Source organism: Helianthus annuus, chromosome 14 (assembly GCF_002127325.2).
Source record: "Helianthus annuus cultivar XRQ/B chromosome 14, HanXRQr2.0-SUNRISE, whole genome shotgun sequence".
NCBI lineage: Eukaryota > Viridiplantae > Streptophyta > Magnoliopsida > Asterales > Asteraceae > Helianthus > Helianthus annuus.
The window spans coordinates 115,691,358-115,711,914 of NC_035446.2; the positions used below are offsets into that span (position 1 = coordinate 115,691,358).

General features: G+C 40.2%; 1 protein-coding gene across 1 annotated transcript; it reads left to right on the forward strand.

The window, feature by feature from the left end:
• Nucleotides 1–6,218: 6,218 nt before the first annotated feature.
• Nucleotides 6,219–8,242, forward strand: LOC110907218. The gene is made up of 5 exons (XM_035982783.1): nucleotides 6,219–6,588; nucleotides 7,151–7,366; nucleotides 7,451–7,551; nucleotides 7,633–7,715; nucleotides 8,103–8,242. The coding sequence occupies exons 1-5, from the start codon at nucleotides 6,312–6,314 to the stop codon at nucleotides 8,116–8,118; spliced, it is 693 nt and encodes a 230-aa protein (XP_035838676.1). The 5' UTR covers nucleotides 6,219–6,311; the 3' UTR covers nucleotides 8,119–8,242.
• Nucleotides 8,243–20,557: the final 12,315 nt, after the last annotated feature.

Sequence of the window (20,557 nt, forward strand, 5' to 3'; positions counted from 1 at the left end):
GTTTCCTTTTTAACCCTAAAGTTTTAATCTTTGACAATTTAAGTTTAAAGTTTTAATCTTTGATAATTTAACCCTTTTGATTAATTTGATTTTTCACTTCTACTTCAAAATTTTCCATCTTATACAATTTAACCCCTTTGATTAATTTGATTTTTCACTTCTAATTCAAAATTTTCCATCTTTTGCGATTTAACCACTTTGATTTTTTCACTTATGTGTTGTAACCTTGGGTTTGGGGGGTTTTTCAAAGAAAAAATGGTTATGCATATGGTTGTTGTAACCTTGGCTTTGAGGTTTTTTTTTAAAAAATTGATTTTTTTACTTTTCACCAAAAAGTATTTCATAAATTACTTTTAACCCAAAACTATTTGTTTTTTTACTTTAAACATAAAACTTTTTAATCTGTCCTCACAACTTTTTTTTGCTTTCAACTTTGGTCCTTTATAGTTTTCATTTTCCGCAATTTTTTCGCTTTATGCTTCGTTCTAAATTTTGTGACTTAACACATCGCAAGACTTTGGTTTAACATTTTTACATTTCGTTCTAAATTTTGCGAGTTAATATGACGCAACGTGTGTGTGTGGGTGAACGTTTTTACATCGTCTATTTTTTTTCCTGTTTGAAAGGTTCAACATAACGTGCGCGTCCTAAATCGACTTAGTTATAACAAAAGAATCCCCGCCGCAACGCGGCGGGTCGTAATTCTAGTTATTGTTAAAAGGTGAAGCGTAATGTGATGTAACTTGTATTGAAATGGAACTGTTTTTTTTTTCTTTTTCTTTTTTTTTTTTTTTTTTGTAAAGCACTACATAATAAAAGTAATAACACTTTTTCAAAACAAGTGTTTGAAAATGGGCGTATCATTGGAGAGAAAAAAAATATGTGTTTGAAATATTAGTGAAAATCTGATGTGACGTGTTTGCAATCGGATTCATTGAAGATGCTCTAAGTATATGAAAATAAATAATTTAGAGAGTATAACCTACATAACACCTTTGACCCATTTCAATGTAAGTTGAATATTTTATGATTTAACACGATGCAAGTAAAGTCAACCTAAGTCAATTGTTGCACACAGTAGACAACTTTTATACATAGTCAAAGTTTTGTATAAAACATTTATGAAACGTCAATATTCACCGCTACAAAATGGAGCATAGTCAAAGGTTAGAAACGCTGTCTTAAAGCCCACATCATCCCGTCTAATGCTCCGTTTTTATAGTAATATTACTGTATCAATTAAAACCGAGAAAAATGATTTATTCGGCTCCCAAAAGTCAAACTCGAGCCTCATGGTATTTCTTATATGATAATGTTCTTCTAGTCTTCGTATTTGCAAAGGAAAGTATCAATGAACCTTCTACTAATGTTTATCGTTTATTCCTTTTATGTTTTCAAGATTCGTTGGTTTCTTTTAGGATGTCTTTAGTTTTGTAACAATTATCTTTTAAACCTCTCCCCTCATAAATGAATAGACATAAAATTTGGTTCATTTAACAAAGACATTAAATGTTATGGTCACATACTTGATCTTAACACTCATAAGCAAGTGGGAGGATAGTTATATGAAAATGACTCCCATGATAAATGTTTTTAAGGAACTTTGGATGATCACTAGAATATTTGATAAGGTCACCAACACATGGCATATGCTTTCACTTTATTTTATGTAATCAAAGTCTCTTAAGGTGCAACATGCCCACAAAAAGGGGTAATTTTTATTATTTATCATACTTTTAACCAACTTGCTAGGCGAAAAGCCAAAATAATATCATTACCTGAATCCAAGGATTATGATTTACTTTTTTTCTTTTAAAAGCATTATTTTGCACTTTAAATCAAATTTGATAATGATGGTTCTGGTTACTGATACGTATATGATCAAACTCTATTAAATAATAGCATTATTATTAATAAAGTGTTATATATGCTTACATGGTAACTAAAAAGGGATTAAAATCATAGGCGTGTCATAAGGGTGTGACACATGCACCATAAGACTACTGATCACTCATCAAACAAAAGACCTAAAATTCTAATGGCGAACATAGGAATGAAAACATGTGTATTAGACAAACACTAGAGTTAGGACGCATTGAATAGTCAACATCTTTTAAAATAATTTTTTAAGAAACTATAATACTACTATACTCAAATTGAAAAAAAAAAAAAAAAAAAAAAACATTGTTATGATATACATATTTCAGAAAAATGAACTATATATAGAAGTTTTGCGTTAAAAATTGTTATAATAGGTAAAAAGTTAACAATTATGGCTATAAACCTTTTTCCCCTCCTACCATAACTAACTTCCAAATAACTATGGAATCTTCTTTTATCTTCACCCCCTTAACTTGGCTACTAGCTTTCTCACTAAGCAAATTCATCTGTAAAACGTGTTTAAGTAGTGAGATTCTTTCGTGTGATGTGGTGAGAAATTTGATTTGTATTGGTTCGATTCGTTACCTTATGGGTACAATACTGGCAACCAATGTAGCAACCAGAGCCGGCCTTGGAGGAGGGCGGGGAGGACAACCGAACAGGGCCCGTGATTTCGTAGGGCACGTAATTTTAAAAAAAAATATGATATTATATATGTAAAAAAAATTTTTTGATAGGGTATAACCAAAAAAATATTAACATAGGCCCACTTAAAAAAATCATATTGTTTAAACTATTTAGTCCATTAGGTTAGTGAGCCCAATACTCAAATATTTTCTAAAAACTAATTAAAAAAGAAGTCTGGGCGGCAAAAAGAGAACAGAAACGTCGCAGTTGCAGGCTCTGGGTTGTTCGATCATTCATCATCATCATTCTGCTGCTTCAGTGCTTCTGGCAGGGTGATCGGTATTCGGTGTAGGATAAGGATAAAGCCATAAAGGTTAGCAATAGCATCCCATCTATTTTTTAATTACTTCTTCCACTTGCTGATTTAGTGATTTATATGCAAATTAAATTAATAAAATAATAGGGCCGATTCCAAAGTCTATTACACTTGATTTAGAATTATAAACAATATTTATTATCACATTTTGATTGATTAAACCTTAAAATATCTAAGTTGTTCCAAGATATATAATTTCGTTTACTCGTATATAGGGCTGCAAACGAACCTTATTTAGGCGTTAAGGGCATGTTTTTCAAGCTCGAACAGGGTACATGAATTCTCAGGGCCGGCCCTGGTAGCAACCAAAAAAATAAAGTCGTGATACGCCCAAAAAGATATCAATACATGTTTTACATCGATAAGAAAACATAAAATGATGTCGGTACTGGCTTTCTAATTTTATTTTGGGCTTTCAAAATTTGCCAACCCTAAACGCAATTCTTAGTTATTGTGACTATTAAAGTTATTTAATGAACCAAACTGTATATTTACATGTTAAGTATGGCTCGTAGGAAAACTTTTGTAACGACATATAACCATAATATAAGATCATATGTTACATGCGAGAGTCCCTGCTCTACTTACTTCCATTCAACGTCGGGTGGTGTTCCCCGCACCAATCTCCACCCACATCAACCTCTTTGTTTGCCCTCACATTTTCTTCTTCGTCCATTCTTTTATGCGGCGGATGATTTGCGTATAACAACCATTCGTCCAGTGCCCTCTCATGTAACCTCATATTGTGCCACATCAGCTCATGCCACATCATCACCATTCTTACAACATTCAAGTATACACATGATCTATTAGTTGTGTTAAAGATACCTTACCCCTCTCTTTTCTTTTTGTTGCATCCTCTCTTCAACTTGTCACATAGTAATATTCGGGCATGTTTGGCTTAGCTTATTTTCAACTTTTGCAAAAGGACTTTTGCTCAAAATAAGTTAGGAAATCCTAACTTTTGACAAATCCAAAGGACTTTTACCCTTCAAAAGAAAAGCCAAACACTTTTCACAAGTACTTTTGCCCTTCAAAATAAGGAACCCCAAACACCCTCCTCTTCTATTTTTTTACACTGAAAGACAAAAGGCTTTTAATTTGATGCTCTCAAGGGTCTCATGAAAATTCAAAACCAATACATTTAGCGAACCATATAATTCTTATTGTTACACCCCAAATCTTATTTACACTCTATTTCTCTTTACATACATACATACAATATATGTATGTATGTATATATGGGGAAGGATCCACTAAAAATGGATTTTGCCTAAGTAGTCTAAGAAAAATTGTGATGATGACATGTGGCGCTCTTAATAAGTAGGAATAAAGGGTATTTTGGTCCTTATAAATAGAAGTGAAAATGACATGTGGCACCCTTTTGTTTTTTAGAAATACAATAAAAAAATATAGTACAAAAAAATCTAGCACAAAAAATCTAGTACAAAAATATATAGCACAAAAAATGTAGTACAAAAAAATATAGCACAAAAAAATCTAGTACAAAAAAATATAGCACGAAAAAATTCAGCAAAAAAATGTAGTAAAAAAATCCAGCACAAAAAAATTGAGAAAAAAAAATTTAAGACAAAAAAACCAACACAAAAAATTAGCACAAAAATATAGTACAAAAATCTAGCACAAAAAATGTTATACAACATAGAAATACAACACATTTTAGTGGGTTTTTTTAGTCTTCATATTTTATATAGCAATATGGTACTCAAATTAAAGGTAAAAAACGCTCAATTTTACGGTGAAAATTTTATGGAAAAATAATGTCGTATAAAAAAGTTATGAAAGTTTAAAAAATGGAGGTGAGATATGCATGTGCCTTGCATGTGGAGAGAAAAAGTCTATAAATAGGATTTTGTCAAGATACCCTTGCACTCCTCATTTCTCCTACACTTTCATCTTAACCATTAATTTGAAAAATGAATGGTTAAGATTCTTTCTCATCCTACTTAGGCAAAAAGTATGTATGTATATGTGTGTGTGTGTGTGTATGTATGTATGTATGGATGGATGGATGGAGAGATAAAGAAGAGGGGTGTACCAATATGAACACCCTAATTATACGGCAGGGGCGGATCTATAGGGAGACCAGGGGTTGTCTGGGATACGCCTCAACTTTCTTGATGAAGTGCAATTTAAAAAAAAAAAAAAATCTTTGTTTTATTTATTGGGATACCCCTAAGCAAATGTTAGGATACCTCTAGGTGTAAATAAAGATAAGATGAAATGAATTTTTTCAATTTGATGGTTGACGGAATTTTTTTTCCGGTGATGGGAACTTGCAGCAACTTCTCTTTGAAGAATGAAAAAGAAGATGTACTATATTAAAAAAGAATGAAATAGATAAAGTTGTATAAGCGGGAAACTAAAAACTGCAAAACTCAGAACTCAAATTTAGTCAAAACTTCAATTAATATTAAACAATTTATTTTTCTAATTTATTATAAAATTACATTGTTATACTTTTTATTACTCTGTTTATTTACTATTTTACCTGCTTATAGCCAATGATCCACAGACCAATTGGTTTGGGGGAGGTGGGAAGGTTTACCTACTTATGTGGGGTTCCTGTCCGGAAGGTCTCAGGGTTGAATCTTGCGGGAGGCGAACTGTGATACCAGTTCAAACTGTCAATAATAAGCCAACCGCGGGATTCCTACTCGTGACCTGGGTGATCAAAAGCCAAAAGTCTAACCGAGTGATCTAGCCGTTAAAAAAATATTACCTGTTTATAAGATTCCTTGAAAAGTATATTTACCTACAGTTTCGCAAATTGTACTTGGCGGTTCTCTTTTAAACATAAAAAAAGTTAAAAGTTATAATAATAATGGAAAAAACAAAAATAGTTCTTTAAAATATTTGATTTAATAATCAAGACCCCTAAAAATATATACATCTCTTCTCCTCACATAATCAAGTTAGCCCAGGCCCATATCCATGACCCATATTCCATAATTCATTATTATCCACTAAGGAAACAAAAACAAGCAAGATCCATCGCTGCTTGATTCTGAACCCAAGATCGACCCTCATGCCTAACTGTTTGATTGATTAGCCAAAGATTTTATGCATTTCCTAGGGTATTAATTGTTTCGACTCATTAAACTATGTTTAACAGATTACTGAGTTTATTGTAAATTTGGGGGTGTTGGTTAGTGATATAGAAACTATGTTTGGTATTAAACTATCGTCTAGATTAACAGAAGTAAAATTATATAGGCTGGTGTTGTTATTTACTTGTTTTCAAGTGTATTACTATGTTCATATTCTTTTATTAATTTGTTTTCTGCAGACTATGGATCTAGTAGCCGGATCACATAACTTTTTTCGCAGGATCTCACAAGTATTATCTTTTCAAAGATAATTTTTATTAATCATCTCCATTAATTTTATTAATGCACCTTTTGTTATGCAGAGTAGCAACATTGCGCTCTTCTTGCTCTGGCATATAATTCACTTAATAATCAATGTTTTATACATTGTCCGCGAGATCTTTCGTACAATTGAAAGCTACCTTATAACAAACAGATATGTGAAAACGTACACAAATCTTAATTTAGATCGGGTCAAATATCTTGGAATTGTTATCGACAGTGATGAAGCCCGTAACACATCACAAGTGGTTGAACTTTTAGAGTGGCTTTCAGCTATAGGCTTGAAGAAGATCTGCCTTTATGACCGAGAAGGTAACGAAGATGCAATTTTGAAATAATTTTGTTATTATTTTAGTTTTGGTTAATACCTTTTTTTTACATTATTGGACAAAAGATATGTCGCATGTATTGATGCACAGGGTGGGAGTTGGCTACAAAGTCTATTTTTCCTACAAAGTGTAAAAAGTCATAAGACACCATAATGTCAACCATAAAACACACTCAAAACTCACAAATAACATAGTGATGATTACTAAAACACCATATTTGTGAGTTTTGAGTTGTATTTTGAATGATAAGGCTTTGATTATCGAATGACTAACATTAGTGTGTTTTATGTTGATTATCATGTTGTGTTTTATATTCATAGTTGCACGATGGTGAGTTTGAAGTTTTTAAGGACTGTTATGCTTTGGATATTGTGTTTTAGTGATCATCACTATGTTATTTGTGGGTTTTGAGTGTGTTTTATGGCTTAAATTGTGGTGTTTTATGACTTTGTACACTTTGTAGGAAAAATAGACTTTGTAGCCGAACCCTACCCGTACAGTACTATAGTTTATTTGGTTGATCATATTTTCTTTTACAAATATAGGCGTGTTGAAGAAGTCAAAGGCGGACTTCATGGAGAGATTTGGTCCACTTCTCGGGAAAAAATGGATGGATTTTGAATTTGTTTCAATCAGCGATGGAAAAGAAGCGGTTGCTAAAGCAGCTAACGTACTCTTCAAAAAGTATTATGTGGATGAAGAAGATTCAGAAAAACCATTCTTTACTGAAACTCACTTAACTGAGGCACTAAAGACCCTCGGTTTGTTGTTTGTTCCTTTATAATCTATCGTGTGCATATGGTAAATAAATCCATAATGAATCTTTCTACTTGGTTTACCATTAGGTGCCGTAGAGGCAGATCCCGATCTTTTATTAATTTATGGGCCAGTGAGTTGCTTGCCACCTTGGTTTTCCAGCATGGTGAATTCTTTACACAGAGATGGCGTAAGCCTTTTTTTTGCTTCTGTTATAACCAAGTGTCGAAGTCATGTAATAACCGTCTTGGGATGAATTTTGACTATGCAGGCACATGGGACCATTAAAGTACAAGAAATTTGGTTTGATTATGAAAGCTATTCACAGATTCACTATGGTGAAGCAAAACTATGGTATGTGGAGTTGACTAGATATATTTTGATATATTTTTTGATTTGATATGTCCACACATGCCACAAGTCTTATGAGCTCAATACCAAAGAGACCCACTTTAAATTCTTAATGTCTGTTCATCTCATTCACTTTTAAATTAATCGATATGGCTCAAATATGATCTACACGTTTAAAACGGATTGAAATTGCTCAGTGTATACTTATGTGGAACAAACAGTCAAACAACCTCAAATATCAAGTCCCCATAATCATTATCGGTTTTTTCTAAAACTGAAAGCTTGCATCTTGGTTTAATAATTTTTTTAAAAGACGGATCGTTACTCATATTTTCTATATTAAAAGACGAATCGTTACTCATATATTCTATTTTTTTTTGCATGCACCAGGTTCATAAGATTCTAGCTTCAGGCATCATTTCTTTCACTTTCAATCTCTTCTTGTGATTGTAATGTTGATGGTTGCATATCCTCCCTATCTAGTCTTTCGTTCTTGACATCTGGTTCGGCATTACCATTGGTTGCATGATACATCTCAATCATCCCATGTTTCTACAGATCCACCTGATAAAACTTCATACTCGAATTCATAATCGGGTTCTTCTTCATCTCATGTATCTGGTACGAGGGAACGAGAATAAAAAAAATAATTAGATTCAGTTATGTTTAATTATGTAATTGGTATGAATAAAAACTAGCTTAAAAAAGAAACGGGTCAAACGTTTTCTCAAAATTAAGTAACAAGAATGCATGATAACCTTCTTCTTGAGGTGAAGAAGGTTGATTAATAGTGTCACCAGATTAATAGTAGCTATATTGATTAGAAAAGAGTAAAAGCGGAGTAAATCAAATATATTTTCGACAATGCAAGTAGCTATATTGATTATAAAAGACTAAAAACTGACTAAATCACATAAATTTTCAACATGCAAGTAGCTATATTCATTAGAAAAGCTAAAAACATAGTTAGTCACATATATTTATTCACAGAAAAATATAAACCCGTAAGGATAGAACTCACTCCTACAATACGCAAGTAACAATTCTGGTTACAAACAGCACTAAACCAAAGTAGATCATACAAGTTTATTCAAAAGAAAGATATAAACCAGTAAGGCAAGTAGCAACTAGAAATATTGGTAAGTAACAGCACAAAACAGAGTAAATCATCAAAATTTATTAAAAAAAAAAAAACGCATGAAAGTAGCAACATGGTTAGAAACCACATTATAAAACAGAGCAAATTACACAAATTCATTCCAATAAAAATGTAAACACCCTTAATATAAGTCACTCCTACAACATTGAAGTCAGAGCCGTCCTCGAAAATTCATGAAAAAATTTAGGCCTCGGGCGACGAATAGAATTGGGCCCAAAATTATGGTTATAGGTAAATGAATTATAAAAATTTAGTGATGGACCAAAGACTTGAACTTGAGACCTTTACATTATTTTGTGATAGTTTTGCCACTACACCACTAATAATTTTTGCATAATAAGTGGATGAATATACTAAATATATAATGTAATAAATATATACAAGCTTATAAAGACTTTTCGGGCCCTTTAAAATTTTGGGCCTCGAGCGTCGGCACGGGTTTGCCGGGCCCAGAGCCGGCCCTGATTGAAGTAGCTAAATTGAGGCAAGCATACAGAGTATATCATATAAATTTATTCAAAATAATATATAAACCTTAAAGATATGACTTAACCCCTACACCTTACAATGTAAGAACTTGTCTATACATAGAGAAAACAGGGGAAATACAATCTTAACAGTGACACACATTCTAGTGGTCAACTTTTATGTTGTTTACCATTTATTATAGGCATTGTTAATTGACATTTCAGATCCTATAGCACTTAATGTTTCATATGCAAACGGACATTAGTTAACAAAAAAAATAGAGTAAAGGACGATTTGTGTCCATGTAGTTTAGGAGCGGTGAAGAAAGACCAAACTAATCTGGTGATTAGTTTGTGGTTTGTGCCTCAACAAATAAGATTAATCTTCTTTATCTCGTCCGAGCTGTAATGTGATGATCCTGCAAAACACGGAACACACCGTTAAGCTCGTTACGAGGAGGGGAATAGGGGGGTTCTCCTCGTAACCACCCTCCAGCGTGAGAATAAGTATATGCTTTGAGGATATAAGTGTGTGATTAAGAGTGAGGGAGAAAGGAAGCGGCATTAAAGATATTTCACACACTTTCTAACTGTTGTTGTAACGGCGAGTTCACATGGGGGGGGGGGACGCAGAATGAAGCTATTTGGAAACCATGGGGTTCAAGCTTCCACTTTTTGAAATTAAAGACTCATAGTGATTCTGATAGTATACTATAAGGACTCAAATCGCAGTTTACTCAAAGTTTTATACGTAGTTAGACTGCACGATGTGGAGCCAAGCCCTTTTGCGCCCTCTGTTGAGCTAACAAGGCTCTAAAATGGGGTCCACAATACACACCACCCAGCCTTGGTGTGATCCAAATATAAAAATATGACAACCAATTTATGCTGGTGAATTCCTGAAGATGAGGAGGCTGAAGAAGAAGAAGAAGATGCTGCTGCCCAGTTGATTGGCAGGAAAAGGGGTAGAAGCGAGGCCACGGCTGGTATGGCTTCCGCGCCTACTGCTGGTGGGATTCCCTTGGTTGGGAAAACGAGCAACCTGCGCTCGTTGTATAAGTTTTCTCCTGGTACGTTCTTGGTTCCTCTTCCCTTACTTTATGTTCATTGCTTAATGTACTTGTATTATTTTCATAGAGATCAAGAAGAAGACCCCTAAGAAGGGTGTCAAGTTCAGTGAGCCAGGGCCGAAGAGGCCGAAGATTACTATCAAGTCCTCTGATACCGCTGCTCAGGATGCTGCGAAGGCTGCTGAGGCGCAGCGAAAGGCAGAGGAAAGTCAGAAGAGAGAAACAGAGAGAAAAAAGAAAATTGAGGAGGATAGGAAGAGAAAGGATGAGGAAGAGAGAAGGAAGAAGGCGGAGGAGGAAAAGGCAGCCGAAGAGGCGAAGAAGAGAGCCTTGGAGAAAGAGCTGGAGCAGAAGAAGGCTATGGAACAGCCTGTCAATGTTCAGGAGCATGAAGTCGCTAAACCAACCCACTCCGCGCATGCTGGGACCCATGATCGATCAAAGATTGTTACTTCTAAGGGGTCGGGTCGATACACCTCTAGTGGCGCGAGCTCTGGTGGGGCTGGGGGCTACAATCCAAACGTAATTGGGGCGAAGGACACCGTTGGCGACATATACTACAAGACCTATACTGAAGAAGAACGCGGTGGTGCTCCTCACCAAGCTCCCTGGAGCTTGAAGCAAAAGGACACGTTTCAGGAATTCGGCCCTTGCCGCGAGTGGTTCTTGAACTCGTTTACTCCTGGAGAGGTTAACCGGCAAAGGGCGAAAACCCATGAATTGTTGTATCGAACCTTCGTGGTTGGAGAAGCCAATGCCCGCGCCGCTAATCATCAGATAGTTCGCGAGTGGCGAACGATGGTTAGGGAGCGAGCAGACTGGGAGGGTTATCGCGAGCGCATGCTAAAGCGCATTGCTGATTTTGACAAGTCGAAAGCTGCTTTCGATGAGGAGAGGGCCAAATTCGATGCTGATAAGAAGGCCGAAGAATGGGGGCGCGAGGGCCTAAAAAATAAACTCCAAAATGCTGAACAGCAACTGGCCAAAGAGAAGGCCGAATTTAAGCGTATTTGTGAAAGGGATAACGAGCGCTCCTACGCGGCTCGGCAGAAGATTGTTGACAGCTAAGATTGCTGAGTTGACAGCGAAGGTTGACGATGCGCAGGGTGAGAAGGCTGCCAAGCAGCAGATGGAGGTCAGTTTACTATTTTTACTTTTTCTTGCTATGTTGTTTACAAAACGGCCTAAGTCGTTTGTCGATTTCCAGGTTGAGTTGTCTGAGGCAAAGGTGCAGTTGTCCAGCAAGGATAGAGATCTCCAGGCCAAGGACGTTGAGATTGCTGAGCTCAAACGTCGCTTGAATGAGCAGATTGATAAATGCGAGTCCTTGGAGATCGACCTGGGGGCATAGAAAGTCAAGGCTGCCACTGCTGAAGAGGCGCGTGCTGTTAGCACCGCCGCGCTTAATGTGGCTCAGACTAACTACTCAGAGGCCCAAGGCATCGTTGACACGCTTGTGTCTGAGGCTGAATAGATGCGCACTCGTGGAGTAGTGCTGGTAAGTTTGTACTTGTGTTTTTGTATGCTTTTATTTTGCTAAGGGTTGTCCTTAATGCTCTGCTTTTGTTGAAGGTTGCCAACTCCATCCTTAATGCTGGCGAGCTGGATCGCGCCGTTGCTGCTCTCACGGATGCTGCGCGCGCGGTTGGTCACCGAGGGGGCTATCTAGAGTGTGCTAATCATGTCGAGGAGATGCTCGGACGAGAATTTGATGTGAGCCATTGCTCGGTGACCGAACATGCTGATGCTGCGCTTGCGCGAGCTGAAAATTCTTATGACAATCTTTCTTTGCCTGTGATGGATCTTGTTGTGGAGGCTCTAAAGAAAGACGACTGGTGTCATCGTCTTAAAACAATTCTCGATCCACCAGTTACCGTTGAATTGTCTGATGAAGAGCCAGCTGGCGATGATGGTGTAGATGGTGATGATGACGGCAATGATGATGATGGCGATGATGATGGCGATGATGATGGTGATCGACACGATGAATTAGAGTAGGCTGTTGATAGGCTTTATGCCTTGTAATTTTCTTTTGCAACTTGACTGTACAATGTTGCGCTGATGCGCGTGTTTTATATTATATGAATCGTTTTTGTTTTTTCCGTTGCAATTATTGCATTGCTGTCAAACTTAGGTTAAATTAGCTCGAATAAATGGAAGTGTCCTCAAGTAAAAGGGTACCGCCTGGTCTCGCGCTTTGTTCACGGAGGACCTTGGAGGCGGTTCTTGTTTAATAAACTCTAAAATGCTGGAGTGTTTTCGCGCTAATCCAAAGTTTAGCATGCATTTGTAACGAAAAAAGGTAATAGAAAACATGTCGTATGCTTTCATTCATTTGGAAATGGGCGCTTAGGCCTTCATACATTAATTGCTAGTGGCGTATAGCCGACGTAGGAAAGTAAAAAAGGCGCATGGCCAAAGTAGGTTACATATAGCATTTGCGCAGTTGTTGCGCATTCCATGTTCGCGGTAAGATGTGGCCATCCAGGGTGCGTAACTTGTAGGCCCCTTTGCCTAGCACCTCGTGGATCAGATATGGGCCTTCCCATTTGGGTGCCAACTTTCCTGGACGTTCCGCATTTGACGCTTCATTGTCACGGAAGACGTATTCTCCTGGGGTGAAGGTACAAATGCGGACCCTTGTGTTGTAGTACCTTTCCAGTTGGGTCTTGTACTTGGCTTCCCTGATTCGCGCGATTTCGCGCCTTTCTTCTAGCAAGTCCAAGTCAAGGCGTCTCTCCGCTTCATTGTCGATTGTGTTGACCGTTGTCATGCGTGGTGAGGGTAGGCCAATCTCGGCCGGGATAACCGCCTCTGAGCCATAGACTAAGCTAAAGGGGGTCTCGCCGGTACTTGTTTTTGGCATGGTTCGATGAGCCCATAAGATGCTTGGGAGCTCGTCTACCCAGCCTCGTCGCCTTGTGCCCAATCTGGCCTTTATTCCCTCGACAATGCATTTGTTCACGCTTTCCACTTGTCCGTTGCCTTGGGGGTGCGCAACGGATGTGAAAGTGTGTTCGATTTTCATCTCCTTCATCCAGTTCTGGAGATCCTCCGACGCAAAGTTGGTGCCATTGTCGGTTACAATCTTGAGCAGGAGGCCAAACCTACATATGATGTGCTCCTAGATGAACTTGCGCACCATCATAGCTGTGGTCGACGCAAGAGCTTTGGCCTCCACCCACTTTGTGAAGTAATCAACGGCTACTATGATGAATTTGACGGCGCCGGGAGCATCCGGGAAGGGTCCCACCATGTCGATTCCCCACTGCTGGAAAGGCCATGCAGTGGATACGGGGATAAGGTCGTTCTTGGGGCGCAGTGTTTTTGGAGAATGTCTCTGACAAGAGTCACATTTGCGGATCTCCTTGAGGGCGTCGACATGCATCCCTGGCCAGTAGTAACCGGCGCTCATAATCTTCGCGACAACCATCCGTGGTCCGGAATGAATGCCGCAGATCCCTTCGTGGATCTTCCTTATCAAGTAGTTCGCATCTTGGGGGTCCACACAGCGCAGTAGTGGTCCCAAGAAGGATTTTCGGTACAAGATACCGCCATTCATTTCATAGTGTAGGGCCTTGTTTTGAATCTTCCTTGCTTCCGCTTTGTTTTCAGGAAGTACCCCCTCTTGCAAGTACTGGATTATTGGGGTCATCCACGATGGTTGCCCCATTTCGATCACGTTCACTTGTCGCAAATAATACTGTTGGATTCTTGAGTACCTCTATCCTTACATCCTTGGCAAGATGTTGGAAAGAAGTGGAAGCAAGCTTGCTCAAGGCATCAGCTGGTTTGTTTTCAGAGCGATTGATGTGGATAACCTTGTGAGACTTGAATTGTTGAAGTAATTCTCTTGCTTGCTCTAGATACAAAGCCATGACTTCTCCCTTCGCATCGTATATGCCATTGACTTGGCTGGCTATCAGGAGTGAGTCGACATGTGCTCGTAAGCTTTTAGCTCCCATTTTGATGGCGAGGCGTAAGCCTGCCAGAAATGCTTCATACTCCGCCTCGTTGTTGGTGTTTTTGAAGTCCAACTTAATGGCGTAAGTAAACTCGTGATTCTCTGGGCTCACTAGGCGCAATCCTGCTCCCGCGCCATCTTCATTTGATGCCCCATCAGTGTAAAGCATCCAAGTCTCATCAGTTGCATCTTTCTCGGGAGTCTCAACCAGCTCACATCCCTTGATTTTATCGGCCGGCACTTCTATGATGAAGTCGGCTAGGACCTGACCCTTGATGGCTGGACGTGGCCTGTATAAGATGTTATGGCCCCCCAGCTCAATGGCCCATTTTGCCAACCGGCCTGATGTCTCAGGCTTTTGCAGTATAGTGCCGATGTGGAAGTTGGTAAGCACAGTTATCACATGGCCTGTGAAGTATCGGCGCAGCCTTCGGGAGGCGTGTAGTAGCGCGAGAACCAGCTTTTCCATTGTGGAATATCTTGTTTCTGGGTCAGTGAGTACCCTGCTGACATAGTAGATCGGAGTTTGTACTCCGTTTCTTTCGACCAATAGTACTGACCCTACTGCCTTATCTGAAGAAGATAGGTATAGTACGAGTGGCTCTTTTTCGAATGGTGCAGTCAGGGTAGGGAGTTCAATCAGACACGCTTTCATTTGTTGAAAAGCTGTTTCGGCCTCCGGAGTCCACTTGAACTCCTGCTTCTTCACACAATTGCGCAACGTGCTAATGAAGGGATACGACTTTGCGGCGTGATTGGAGAGAAAACGATTAAGCGCGGCCAGTCGGCCGGCCAGTCGTTGCATCTCTTTGATGTTTCGTGGTGAGGGCATTCGCTCTATGGCTTGTACTTTCTCTGGATTCACCTTGAAACCGCCGTTTGTGACAATGAAGCCTAGAAACTTCCCTTCTTCCATGCCAAAAGAGCACTTGGCTGGATTTAGCTTCATATTTACGCTGCGCAATGAGTTGAACGTTTTCTCGATGTCTTTCAACATTTGGTCCTCTTCGGGACTTTTAACCACTAGATCATCGATGTAAACCTCAATATGCTTTCCGATGTCTCCTGCGAAGGTCTTGTCCATCAAGCGTTGGTATGTTGCGCCGGCATTCTTCAGGCCGAACGGCATCTTTGTGTAGCAGAAGATTCCAAGATCAGTTCTGAAGGCTGTCTTGTCTTCATCTTCGAGTTTCATCTGAACTTGATGGTACTCCTTGTAGCAATCCAAAAAGCACTTCCATCTGTATGGCGCGAGAGAGTCTATTTTTTTATTGATCTCGGGCAAGGAATAGCAATCCTTTGGGCACGCCTTGTTGAGATCGGTGTAGTCTACGCACATGCGCCATCCGCCGTTTGACTTTTCAACCATCACTGGGTTCGCAACCCAACTCTGATATCTTACCTCTCGCAAGATCCCAGCTTTGAGCAGCTCACATACTTGCTCATTCATTGCTTTTGTCTTGTCTGCTCCCAGACTGCGCCTTCTTTGGACCTTTGGTTCGACAGAAGGGTACGTGTTTAAGCAATGCTCGGTTATGTTGCGCGGGACACCGGTCATGTCTGCCGGGGTCCAGGCAAATATATCCATGTTTCGAAACAACAATTGCTTTAAACGTGTTCGGATGTCTGACGAAATGGCATGGCCAATTGTCACAGTCTGCTCTGGGTATTTGCGGTTTAAAACCCATTTTTCTGGCTCGGTCGTGGAGACCTTCGCCGCCTTCGTTGGGCGCAGCTCTTCAGTTGACATCACTTCCTTTTTGGCATAGATGATTGCTACTCCTGTTTTGGTTGGGAAACCTATCGCAGAATGGGGCGTTGAAGTCACCATGTTTAGCTCGCCTTGTGTTTCCCTCCCAATAAGCACATCATGCCTCGATTTCACTGTTTACCACGAAATTCACATTTGTTGTTCTTGAGTGTTTCCCGTCAGAGAACGTGACGGGGAAACTGATCTGTCCGAGTGGAAAAACCATCTCGTTGCAGAATCCGGACAAGGGATAATCGACTGGCTCAAGTCTCGCCTTGTCCTCTTCATCAAATTGGTTGAAGCACTGCTCGTAAATGATGTCCGCTGTACTTCCTGGATCAATGAATATGTATTCTGTCTCATAATGACCGATTATACCGGTAATGACGACGGGTCGCGTGGCGCGAGAACCGTCGCGCACTACCGGGAAAATATGACCTGCTGCTCCTGCCAAGAAGGTTCATAGGGGCGCTTGCCTTTCTCTTTCGCGCTATATCTAGGTCCGTTGACCATGTGAGTCTCTAGGCGTCGGACTTTCTTGTGGTTCCCTTCATCGTGGCGCTGGAGTTGACGGGTTTCTTTGCGCACGTTATTCACCAAATGACTTAGCTTACCGCTCTTGAGCACTCTCTCGATTTCTTGGCGCAAACTATAACAGTCGTCGGTCAAGTGCCCTGAGTCTTTGTGAAAGTCGCAGTACAAGTTGGGGTCTTGTCCTTTCTTGTTTGTCATAGGCCTGGGAGCCTTGAAATCGTGATTCTCCGTCATCAATACCTCTTTTGGCGTTTTTGTGAGCGGAGTCCAGTGCTTGTCACGATTGTCGTCTCTGACCGCTTTCTTGTAACCAATTCGGTCAATTGTGTCACGCGCATCTTCCCTGTAGCGCGGCTTGTCATCGTGGCCTCTTGGTCTCCCAGACTTCCAGTCGTTATTCTTGTATTTGTTACGCTTGTTGTTGTTGTCGCGTGTGTTTCCTCTGGAGAATCGATCTTCAGAGTAGCAACTCCTGTTACCAGCAAGTGATTCCTCGGTTTGCGCGACGATTTTTGCGGCTTCCATGAGTTTATCCCACTCCTTCGGCATTCCATCCTTACCTGTGATAGTTCTAATGAGACTATCGCAGCGTATGGCCTTCTTGAAGTGACAACGCATGAGTTGTTCACTGACGCCGCCTATCTCCAAACATTCTTTGTTAAAACGGGTGATGAAGTCCTCCAGACCTTCACCATCTCTTCGCCAAATATCCTCTACTTCGGCTGTGTCGCGCTGGTAGCGACGCTGTTGGCTGAAATAGCTCAAAAACTGAGTCTTGAAATCTACCCATGATTTGATCTTCCCCGGCGGAAGGCTATCGAACCAGGCGCGAGCTGCCCCGGTAAGAGTTTGGATAAACAAGTGGCACCACATGGGCATGTTCCAACCTCCCATGCAGCCCACACTCGTGAATGTTCTGACGTGATCGTCTGGATCAGTCAATCCATTGAATTTCCCGACAGTCGGGGGTAGCTTCTCTCGTGAAAGCGGCGCGAGTGCAATTTTCGGGATGAACTTGGAGTGTTCCGCAGCTTCCGCTGGTCGGTATGCCAGACGGAAATCTCTTTCAGCTTCTTCTGTGTAACCGATGTGCTGTCTCGGTTTGAAGTACTCGTGATTTTTTGGCAAGCGGTTAAAGACTGACGAACCCTCGTCATCTTCCCAAGTCGGATCATTTGGGTATGTTTCCTCCCATTCGTTGTTTATGTTGCGCGGCGTCAGCCGGCTGTGGACAGGGCCTCGTTGAAGGTTCGACGGATAGTCGTAGTAACTATCCGTTTCCCCTCTTGTATCGCGCGTGTCTTGTACGCTTAAACGTCTTGTAGGGGGAGGCCTGTTGATTCTGCCTTGTAGATTGGCTGGCGGGGGCATTTGGCGCACCCCCTGACTCTGAGGGGTGACCAAGGACGGTTCTGCCGTCAAAACTGCTTGCTGCGCGATCAGCGATTGGTATGCTGCATTGATGGTGGCGATGTTCTTAGCATACCACGAGGCTGGAGTTTCGCCTTCTGGTAAGCCTAGTAATGCCGATACATTTTGAGCTGGCGCTGGGTTCGAAGGTCCTTCTCCGTTGTTCCCTGGGGTGACCACTTGGGTGATGCGGGTGATGCTCCCGCGCGGACACCCAGTATTGGTGATTTCAACTTCACCGATTTCTTCGATTTGTTGGGCTTGGAAGTTTTGGATTCCTTCACCCAACGCCGTGTTAGAGTTGGCTCCGAAGCCGAACTCTGGAATGGTTCCTTGACCCGCCATAGTCAAAGGATGAAAAGATGTCAAAGGCTCAAATAAAAGAAGATGAGGGTGGTTATAGAAAAAACCGGTGGGCGCCAATGAAGAAACACTGAACTGATTAAGGCTACTAATCAGTTTGGTTTATGTTCCTATCATAGTGGTTAATCTTCCAATGAGTATTTGAGCTCCGACTTGATGTGTGATCCTGCAAAACAGAACACCGTTACTCGTTAAGAGGGGAATGTGGGGGTTTCCCTCTTAACCAGGCTCCGGCGTGAGAATAAGCGACTGCTTTGGGAATAATTAAATGCTAAGAGTGAGAGTAGAGGGAATAGAATGTTTAACCTGTGGGATGAGGTCCCTATTTATAGCCGGAGAGGTGTAAGAGGTTATGGGCTGATGGGCCTTGGGCCGGAAACGGACAACATATCGGATATGCTCTTTGTCTCGCTGGCGTCGACCGTTTAGTGGCTTCTAGAAGTTCCTTGGTGCTGGCGCACCTTGATTGGAGCCACGTGTCATTGTTGTCGGCCTTGTTGTCCTTCTGCCATCAGCAGACAAGTGGAGATCGTGGGACAGTTGTCTCCGTCCTCTGATTGGTGCCACGTAGGCGTCCTTGTGCACTTCTCGTCAGACGATCGTGGCGCACGATTGACCAGAGCCTGCTGGACGCTCATTGGCTCCTTTTACTGCCACTTGTACCTTGTGTACCCCTGTAGGTAGCGTTGCGCTTCACTACTGTGTGGTTCTTGTTGGGCACCAAACTAACCCGCGCGGGTTAGTATGCTCATTTGTTCCATTATTTTATGCTAAGTGCTGATATCTGAGCTTCTTGTGGGCTGTGCCTCGCGCGGGATAGATCAGAATGTGGTGTGGGCCGCGCGAGGGTCTTAGTAGTAAGTTTACTGAAATAAGGAGTATGGTCTCGCGCGCAACCTTAGCGAAGGTTTGCGCGGCTTTTTGGGACCATACCCCTTCAATTCCTTTATAAAAATGTGTTTAGTCTTTATAAATTTAATTTCGTACAAATTAATTGGGTAAAGATACTTTATATTAAATTTAAGGTGCATTTATAGAAGCAACTGTTTTTACATTTACAAAAGAAAGGTGCTACATTACACAAACATATTTACATATTAGAAAGGTGCATTTGACGGATGTGCTCTATGTTATGCCTCTCTCTCACACATTCTCATGCATGATTCTCCACTCGCGTTTTCAGCTAGGCAGTCTTGGGGCTTAAGTAGGGATAAGCATTTGGTATCGAGTATCAATACTAAATTGATACTGTACCAGTACCGAATTTCTCATACCAAATTATTTTCGCTGTCGATTCGGCATCCACTTTTTGGCATTTTTTATACCGGTTTGGTACGGTACCAATATTTTACCGAATTTTACCTTCGTATATGAACAATACGACAATATACGATACGGGTTCTGATGTTCAACAAAATAATAATCAACATCAACAATTAAACTAACAGTTCTATAATATGAATATGAATATGAAATTATGAATATATGATGATCAGTTCTATCAAAGTTTCAACAATTAAACTAACAATTAAACTAACAGTTCTATAAATATGAATATGAAATTATGAATAATAATCAACATCAACAATTCTGATGTCACAACTTTTACTGTTCAATCAAAGTTTCATCAATCATCAGAAATCAGAAATTGAGAATCAAAGTTTAATCAATACGACAATATTCTATAAACGAACAGTTCATCAATCATCAGAAATTGAGAATCAAAGTTTCAATATATCAAAGTTCAATCGGAAATTCACCTGATCTTCTGCCGTAGTGCCATCGTCGTTTGATTTTCCTGCTTGCGTATTTCGAAGTTCGTCCGTCCAGTTTCCAGCAGGCTGAGGCTGCTGCGTATTTCCTTTTTTTTTTAATCATGTTAGTATTAGATTGGCCCAATAAACCTATTGTTAAGTTGGGTAAATTATAAAAAATACAATTTTTTTGATAATGGGCCTCTATATTGGATTTGTTACGTGTGTACAATTTTTTTAAAATAACATATATATATCGAATTTTTTAAAAAAAAATCTCGTACCCCTCGAAAAAACAGGCCTTGTGTGGAAGTCCTCCCTGCACACCTAAAGAGCCGCCCATGTTCAAAAAATTTGAGTTTTGGACAAAGTAG